At 64.7% G+C, this 8,548-nt stretch overlaps 1 protein-coding gene and 1 long non-coding RNA gene across 2 annotated transcripts; one reads left to right on the plus strand and one right to left on the minus strand.

Moving 5' to 3' along the window:
• Positions 1-158: 158 nt before the first annotated feature.
• Positions 159-950, plus strand: LOC120748034 (uncharacterized). Its single transcript, XR_005699280.2, has 2 exons — positions 159-355; positions 542-950. It is a non-coding gene; the product is annotated as an uncharacterized LOC120748034 (long non-coding RNA).
• Positions 951-1,434: 484 nt separating this feature from the next.
• Positions 1,435-6,214, minus strand: NDUFA4L2 (NDUFA4 mitochondrial complex associated like 2). Its single transcript, XM_040054109.1, has 4 exons — positions 6,099-6,214; positions 2,848-2,936; positions 1,797-1,857; positions 1,435-1,594 (listed from the first exon to the last, which is right to left on the minus strand). Exons 1-4 carry the CDS (start codon positions 6,153-6,155, stop codon positions 1,538-1,540), a joined length of 264 nt encoding a protein of 87 aa, XP_039910043.1. The 5' UTR covers positions 6,156-6,214; the 3' UTR covers positions 1,435-1,537.
• Between the last annotated feature and the right edge of the window lie 2,334 nt (positions 6,215-8,548).

Consider the following 8,548-nt stretch of genomic DNA (forward strand, 5'->3'; position numbering starts at 1 on the left):
GGATCAGGATTTGGGGAGCTCCTAAGGAGGGGCTGGGACTCGGGGAGCTCCTCGGGGGGCTGGGACCCTGGCGAGCCTCTTTGTGGGGCTGGGACCTCTGGGGAGCCTCTTTGTGGGGCTGGGACCCCCCGGGAGCCTCTTTGTGGGGCTGGGACCCCCCGGGAGCCTCTTTGGGGGGCTGGGACCCCTGGGGAGCCTCTTTGGGGGGCTCCACAGCGTTCCCGTCCCTGACGGGCTCCGTCCCCAGGTGCCCCTGCGCTGACCTCCCGCCAGTTCCGCGAGGAGGATTTCCAGAAGGTGGTGGAGTTCATCGACGAGGGCATCACGCTGGCCCTGGACGTCAAGAGCAAAACCAGTGAGCCCCTTGGGGGACCCCCCTGTCCTCGTGTTTTCCCCTTCCTGGGTGCCCCTCAGCCTCTTCCCCGCTTGGGGTGCCAGCTCTGCTCCCCACACCGCTGCCAGCCCCGGCTGCAGGATCCTGGGAAGGGCTGGAGCTGCCGTGGGGCTCCTCCCTGCTCACCTGCCGTCCCCTCACTCCCAGGTAAGCTCCAGGACTTCAAGACTTTCCTGCTGCAGGACCCGGAGACGCAGCGGCGCCTGAGCGACCTCCGGCAGCGCGTCGAGACCTTCGCCCGTGCCTTCCCCATGCCCGGCTTCAGCGACCACTGAGGATTGGGGGGGGGGACACCCCTCCTGCCAGGCTGGGGTCACTTTTGGGGGGGATAAGGAGAGGCTGAGACCCACCCTCTGCCTTTTCCCCGCTCCCCTTCTCCCGCCGTTATCGCCCTTGGGTGCCGCGTCGCGGGGTGGGCGCCCGTCCTTGCTGTCAGTGTTAGGGTGCAGAGAGCCCCCGCACCCCGCTCGGGGCAGGGGGGGCACCGCTTGTTCCGGCCTCGTCTTGCACTTTTCTATGGGGAGGGGTTGCTAATAAAAGCTGGGGGCAGAGCCTGGAGGTTTGTGGGTGCCGTGCTGGAGCGGGGCTGGGGGATGTCGGGGACACCCCGAGGGTCTCTCAGCGTCCCCATCCTGGCTGGGGCTCTGAGGGCAGGGGTGATGCCCAGCCCCAAAACACAACGGGGGGAATCTCCTGGGATCCTTTCCCACCCTCTCCCTGCCCAGCTGGGACCCCCAGCACCAGCCAGACCCTGCCCCGTGTCACGTACTCCAGAGGGTGCCAGCGCGTCCGGGACGTGCGGGTGTCACCCCTCCGTCCCTCTTCCCTCTCGGGAGGGGACCCTGGAGCGTGGGAGAGCAGAAACAACGCCCCGAGGGTTTGTCCTGCTTCCTGCCCCGGCCCTGACACCTCCTGCCTTGATGGCTCTGGGGAACCCTAAAGAATCCGGTTTGCTGCTCTCTCTCTCTCCGCTTCCCCGTGATTTATTCCTGTGATGTGAGTGGAACACAGGCACGAGGTCGAGGGGTGCAGGGGGCACCGGCAGGGATGTGGTTTATTGGGGGAGCTGTGGTGGGGCTGTGAGGGGTTTTTGGGGGGCAGGGGGGATGCTCCCCCTCCACCCCAGCACGTCCCAGAAGTGGCTCAGAAGCTGGGACGTTCCTTCTTGAGGTTCTTGTAGTCGGTGGAAACTGCCAGGAACTGGAGAAGGGAGGGAGGTCAGGAGGGGGTCGTGACCTCACTGTGGCCTGGCTTTGATGTCACACACTGCCCCCTCCCCAAATTGGGGCACAGGGATTTTGGGGAGTGCTCAGCTCCAGGACTGATCCCCTTCCCGAGATAAAAAAGCAGAATTTTGCTCCAAATGCGGCTCCCTCCCCTCCCCAGTTCACCCAGTGCTCACTTTGTACTGGTCTGTGGGGCTCAGCTTATTCCAGGGTTCAGGATTATTCTTCCTGTCCCAGCTGCGAGGGGCGACAGGGACATCAGAGCCTGTGAGGAGCGGGGGAGACACCCCCCCAAAATCCCCCAGCCCCAGTCCCAACATCCCCAGTTCTCCTTGGAGCCTTCCCAAACTGGACACGTCCCGTCCTGTCCCGGGAGAGGCTGTGGGAAGCCAGCAGAGCCGTGGGATGGGGGTCCCTGGAGGGAGCAGCTCGTGTTGTCCCCCCCTTGTTCCGTCCCCCCCATCCGCTGGTGCCGGCCAAGAGCAGAATTTTCCATCTGGGAAGATGTTTGTGTTGCGTGTTGGGGGACGGAGGGGCTGCAAATTCCCTCCCAAACCCCCCCCCCCGTGCGCTCCCACCCTGCCAGCCGAGGCGTGTGCATCTGCTAATTGTGGAGCTGAGCTCGCCTGGCGCCGGATTAAATCCAGGAGTGGTTTTTACCGGGAGCAAAAACCGATGCCAAAGTGAGGTGAGGGGCAGTGGGGGACGTGGCAAAACCAGGCCGGGTCACCCCAACGCGTGAAGCTGCTCCTGCCCAGCCCTCCTTTGTGATTCCACGGCTCTTTTTCCATCCATCCATCCTCACACCTCGCTCTTTGCTCCTTCCTCCCCGCCGCTTTTGTCCGTTCCTCCCTTCTCCAACCATCCCCACCCTCCCCACACCCAGCCACCCTCACCCCTCTCCCTGCTGGATTTTTTTTTTTTCTCCCGTCCCTCCCTCTCTCCTCCAACCATCCCTGCTGCCATTTCCCATCCCCTGGACCCTCCCCAACTCCCCGTCAGCCACATCCAGCCCTCACCTGGCTGAGAGGGGCTGCAGGAGCCCTTCTCCTGGGATACAACCCCCCCCACAACCTCCCTCCTGTCCTCTGGCCACCTCCAGACCCACGTTTTTCCCCCCCCTCATCTTTCACCATGAAGATGTGTCTGGGCACTCCAGCACCCCACGCCCTGGGTGGGAGAGCTCCAAGGGCACCCAAGGGTGCCCAGGGCACCCCGGAGCCGTACCTGACGTCTGGGCTGTGCAGCGCCAAGCGCAGCAGGTACAGGACCGCGCTGCCCAGGCCCACGCTGATGAAGCCAATGAGGGGAACGAGCTGCAGAGAGAGAGAGAGAGAGAGAGAGAGAGAGAGAAATGAAAAATACCCCAATAAAATGAATATTTATCAGGCGGACTGGAGAGTGAAAGGGAGAGCTGACACGCCGGGAGATTTACAGGGGGAATATGGCAGAGCAATCCTGTCGCCGGGCTGCGGTACACAGTGTAGCTGTCAGCTTGAGTGACTGAATTAAAAGAGGGGGAGAAAAATCGGCCGGCGTTGGAGAGGAATTGGATTTGGAATGAGAAATCGCTTCCCCCTCCGCCTGTGGCTGCTGAGGGCCTGGGCACCCCATTCCCGGCGTTCCCAGTGCTCCCAGTGCTCCTGGTCAGGGTGAACCTCGGTTTGTGGTTCTTCCCTGAAGGATTTGGTCCTGGGGACCCCATTCCTGGCATTCCCGGTGCCCCTGGTCAGAGTGAACCTCAGTTTATGGATCCTCCCTGAAGGATTCGGCACTGAGCACCCCCATTTCCAGCATTCCCAGTGCTCCCAGTGACCCCTCTCGGGGCTGACCCTCAGTTTATGGCTCCTCCCTGAAGGATTTGGTCCTGGGAACCCCATTTCCAGCATTCCCAGTGCTCCCAGTGCCCCCGGTCAGAGTGAACCTCGGTTTGTGGTCCTTCCCTGAAGGATTCGGCGCTGAGCACCCAATTCCTGGCGTTCCCGGTGCCCCCGGTCAGCGTGAACCTCGGTTTGTGGTCCTTCCCTGAAGGATTTGGCCCTGGGCACCCCATTCCTGGTGTTCCCAGTGCTCCCAGTGCCCCCGGTCAGTGTGAACCTCGGTTTGTGGCTCCTCCCTGAAGGATTTGGTCCTGGGGACCCCATTCCTGGCGTTCCCAGTGCCCCTGGTCAGAGTGAACCTCGGTTTGTGGTCCTCTGAAGGATTTGGCCCTGGGCACCCCATTCCTGGCGTTCCCAGTGCTCCCAGTGACTCCACTCAGGGCTGAGCCTTGGCTTCCTCCCTGAGGTCCTGGGCCCTGGGCCAGGTTTGTCCCCAAGCCACGCTGTGACCCCGGGCACAGTCCCTGTCCCCCCAGAGCCCCCCAGGCTCTGCACCATCTCCTGATGGAGCTCGAGACGCTCCGTTCATCTTACTGGGACGGACTGGGACGCGCTGGGGGTCACTCAGCTCCCCCCAACCCCGCCACATCCATCCCTCCAACACCTCCCCTCGCCCCCCTCTCCGCGCCCGCGGCGGCTCCCACCGCACCTGGGCTCCGTCTCCGCTCGCTCTCCGCCAATCCCCCGGCGCCCGGAGCGACGCGGCCTCAATCGGAGCCGAGGCGAGGCGGCTTTGACCTCCCCCCAAATTACCGCGGCCCCCGCGCCGGGGAGAGCGCGGGGAGCGTAATGAGAGCGGCGCCAGCCCCGTGCCCCTGGGAGGGAGCCGCGTCCTGCCCATTAACGGCAGCAGCGCTGACGGATCCGCGCCCAGCTGCATCGCCGGCGCCCGCACCGCTCGGCGGCAGAGCGCGGAGAAATCACCCCCCTCCCCCGAGCTGGGGTGAGGGGAGGGGGATCCCTGACTCAGTTTCCCCTCCTGGGGTGAGGCCGGGAAGGGGAAAATTTGATGCCACCCATTTGTTGGCTGCCGAGCGCGGAGGGGAAGGGGGGAAACACGGATGCGACCCTTTGCTTCAACCCCCCGACTCCCCAGAGCCCCCCCCCCAGTTCTCTCCCAGTGCTCCCAGTACGGCCCAGCTCCTGCTCGGCAGCCAGGCTGGAAGGATGGATGCCAGTGCCCATCCGGGAGGTCGGGGCCATCAGCGGATGATGGTCCTTGGCACCGAGTGCCAGGCAGGAGCTGGCAGCAGCCGCTGCCCGAGCGCTGGCGAATGGAGAACCCTCCGCAGCGCCGGGAATTGCTGCGGCTGCTGGAGAGGATTCGGGGCAGCCGGGGCCGTCTCACCATCTGCTGCCGACACCGTCTGGGTAATTAATGGCTGGGAAGAATTAAGGGCCAGGAGGAGGCTCGCCAAGCCGCAGGTGCCAGCGGTGGAGCCCGATTTCCCCCGGGCGCGGCGTGCGGGACCCGTGCCAGGCTCTGCCCGGTGCCCGCTCGGTGCCCGCCGAGCCGTGCCGGGGGGGTTCGGTCCTGCCAGGCGCTGCTGTGCCTCAGGGCCGCGGTGCTGAGCCGGCGTGGATGGGGAATCCATCGCTGCCAGGCAGCCGGGCACGCTGGGGCCGAGGATCCGTGGTGGGGTGAGAGCATGGATGGATGGCTGATGCCACAAAAATCGCCCCAAAAGCCTCTGCCAGCAGCGCCCAGGACCCCCACAAGCTGTTACACCTCCAGTTTGGGGTCTTCTGTGTGACCCCCAAGTCGCCCACAGCTCCTCAGCTTGGCAGGAACAGAAACACCCCGAATTGTGTCTCGGCCTGTGCTGCCCCTCCGAGGGTGTGGGGAGCACCCTGGGGGTCCCAGCTGCCCGTGCCCACCGTGCTGGCACCCCCTTGGCAGTGCCCAGCCCTGACCCCGGGGCATTTTTCACCCCAACCCCTCAGCTTGACATTTTGAGGGGTGACAGGGGACAGATCTGAGATGAGCGAGGAGGGGGCTTCGCTTCCATCCGCCCCGCCAAAAAATGTCCCCAGACAGGGTGTGGCACGTGGGGAGGGACACGGGGAGGGTCCCCTCACCCACCAGCTGCCTTTTGGGGCGTGGGTAAGAGTTGGGGTGCTCGGTGAAGGAGCTCTGACCCCTCACTGGATGGAGGGAACAGGGTGGGGAGCACGGGGTGGGGAGCACAGGGTGGGGAGCACGGGGTGGGGAGCACAGGGTGGGGAGCACGGGGTGGGGAGCACGGGGTGGGGAGCACATGGTGGTCTCACCTTCCCTTGCTGAAGGAGGGACAGGAGCCTCGGGACCCCCGGCTCACCTCGAGGGTGCTGTGACAGCGGGAATAACTGGGGACTGAGGGAGGATGAGGAGGATTTCGGGGAGTGGGGAGGAAGAGGAGGCCGAGGAAGGGCACGGAACAGGACGGGATGGAGGGAGGAAGGTGTGAGGAAGCGCAGGAGCTCCGGGCACGTGGCGAGAGATGGGCAAGGACCAGCTTGAGGGATGGGGGCTGCGCTGGGAGGAGGGGGAGAGGGCAGGGGAAGGGTGGGAAAAGGGGGGGGGTCCCTGGAGGAAGTGGGGGGCTCTGCGTGACTCACTCCGGGGTGCCGTTTGACATGCCGGGAGAACATTCCTCCGCGCAGGGGACCCTTCATGGCCACGGTGGGATCGGTCCGGAGCTGGCGGCGGGTTCCGAGATCCGACCGAGCATGGGGAGGGGGTGGGCAGGAGGCGAGGGAGGCGTCTGAGGCCGGGCTGGGAGGGACGGGGCGGGTCGGGACATCCCGGCCCGGGGTGGGGGGACACGGCCAGAGAGGAGACGCAGGAAAACTGAGGAGCAGATCCTGACCCCTCCGCTCCTTCCAGCCTCACCCCCCTCACTCAGTGAGTGATATCTGGGGCAGCGCTGGGTGCGAGCCCCCGATGTCACCGGGGGGGGGAAGGATGAGCCGGGTGATTCCCCGTGACAGCTCTGCCCCGGTTCGCACCCCCCCGCCCCGCCCCGCCCTCCCTTTTTATGATAAATGATGGAACACCCGATTTACGTTTGGCCGTGCAAATCTCCCTGGCAGGAGCAGATGCTGCCGTGCGTACGGAAACCGGCTGTTAGCGCCCACCAAAGCGCCGCCGGAGGGATGGACACGGCAGGGTGGGGATCCTGGGGGCAGCACAGCCTCCGACCCCCGGTTTGGGGGTCCTTGAGACGCTCCCCTGTCCCATCCATGCACCCATGGCGGTGCCACGCACCTCTCCTGCCTCCTGCCACGCCTAAGGGACAAAGGGGAGGAATTTCCCGTGGGCACAGCAGAAGGACGAGGCGCACCCGAGGCCCCCGGGCGATGCAATTAGAGATTTGAGGTGTGAAGCATCCTGGGCACGGCCTTTGTCACCTTCCTCTGCCCGGGGGGGCACGGGGTGGGTGCAGAGAGGTGGGGGGACACGAGGGATCCACGGGATTTGTGCGCAGAAACATCCGTGTGAGGGATGGAGCATGGGAGCACCGGCTCCAGCGGGTCTGGGGAACCCCGCTCCTGTCACTCCCAGCTCCGCTTTGGGGGGCACCCCGCACCCCCAGACCCCCGTTCCCTGCAGGAGCTCCCCTGAAGCGCTGCGGGATTCCCTGCCCACGGAGCTCCAGCTGCCTCCACGCTCATTAACGACGGTAATTAAGAGTTTAATTCCGTGCGGTGCTTCCCTGCTCCTTTGGGGTGCCGGGAGCCCTCGGGAGGAGCCGTGAGGAGGAGCTGGGGGGGCTCCAAGGTGGGGTGACACCGGAGCTCCTCCAGCCTGGAACCCGTGGAGCTGGGGATCAGCATTTTGGGGCAAGAACACACGAATCCTTCCCAGAAAGGAAGGAATAACAACGGCCAAGCCTGGGAAGCGTGAACGTTTGGGAAACGTGTGCGTGCTGCGCAGATGTGCACATCTGGGCAGCTCCACCACCCACAGCAAGGAGCTCGGGTCCCCCCAACCAGGGCACCCAGGGGTCCAGGATGAGGGCCAGGGGTTTGGGGATGATCCTCCCCCCAAAATTCAGGGGTTCCGGGGGAACCCAGCTGTCTGGGCGGGACCCCCAGCCCCAAAATCCAGGATTTCAGCGGAGGCTTCAGGCTTCTGAGCAAACCCTCAGTCCAAAATTCCGGGATCCAGCGAGGGGCGCACAAAGATCTGGGGCGGGGTGGGGTTGGGGGGTGTGGGGGGGGGATCCTCACCCCAAAATTCAAAGCGCTCGAGAGATCTGGGTGGGACAAGGGACAAAAAAATCAAAGATCCAAGGATGCAGCCCTTGGGGGGGCACCCTTGGGAGATTGGGCACCCCGGGGCCCTGCGGTGTTGCTGCAGGCATCCCGAGGGTCACACACGTGAGACACACACGGAGGTGACAGCGCAGGGGCCGGGGGGGCCGGGGGGAGCCGGGGGGGGCCGGGGGGAGCCGGGGGGGTCGGGAGGGTTTTGGAGCCCGCGGCTCCTCCGGCAGCTGCTGCGTCGGGTTATTTTACAACCGCTCCGAAAATATTATTCAAGATGAAGGAGAATCACGGCGGCGAGCGAGCGAGCGAGGGCCGTCGCCGGGAATTTATCACCTGGAATTGGGTGCTCCCCCCCCCCCCCGGCACGGCGCTGTGATGAAGTGCTTCATTAATGGGAGATGCTGCGGCTCGGGATGAACGTGCCTGCACCTGAGCACGCGCTTCCTCCTGCTCCCGGCCTCGGCGCCGAGCCTCCCGCCGCCCCACGGAGCCCCCCCCGGCTCCTTCCACATCCACACCTCCAATGGGAAATGCTCACGGCTTCCCCAGGTCTGCACGTTCCATGGATCAGATCCACGGCTCCCCCGGAGCCCTCCTGATCCAAGCATTTCATGGATCAAATCCACGGCTCCCCCAGACCTCTCCTGATCCATCCATTTCATGGATCAGATCCACGACCCCCCCAGAGCCCTCCTGATGCATCCATTTCATGGATCAAATCTCAAATCACAGCTCCCCCAGAGCCCTCCTGATCCATCCATTTCATGGATCAAATGTCAAATCACAGCTCCCCCAGA

Source organism: Hirundo rustica, unplaced genomic scaffold (genome assembly GCF_015227805.2).
Source record: "Hirundo rustica isolate bHirRus1 unplaced genomic scaffold, bHirRus1.pri.v3 scaffold_448_arrow_ctg1, whole genome shotgun sequence".
NCBI lineage: Eukaryota > Metazoa > Chordata > Aves > Passeriformes > Hirundinidae > Hirundo > Hirundo rustica.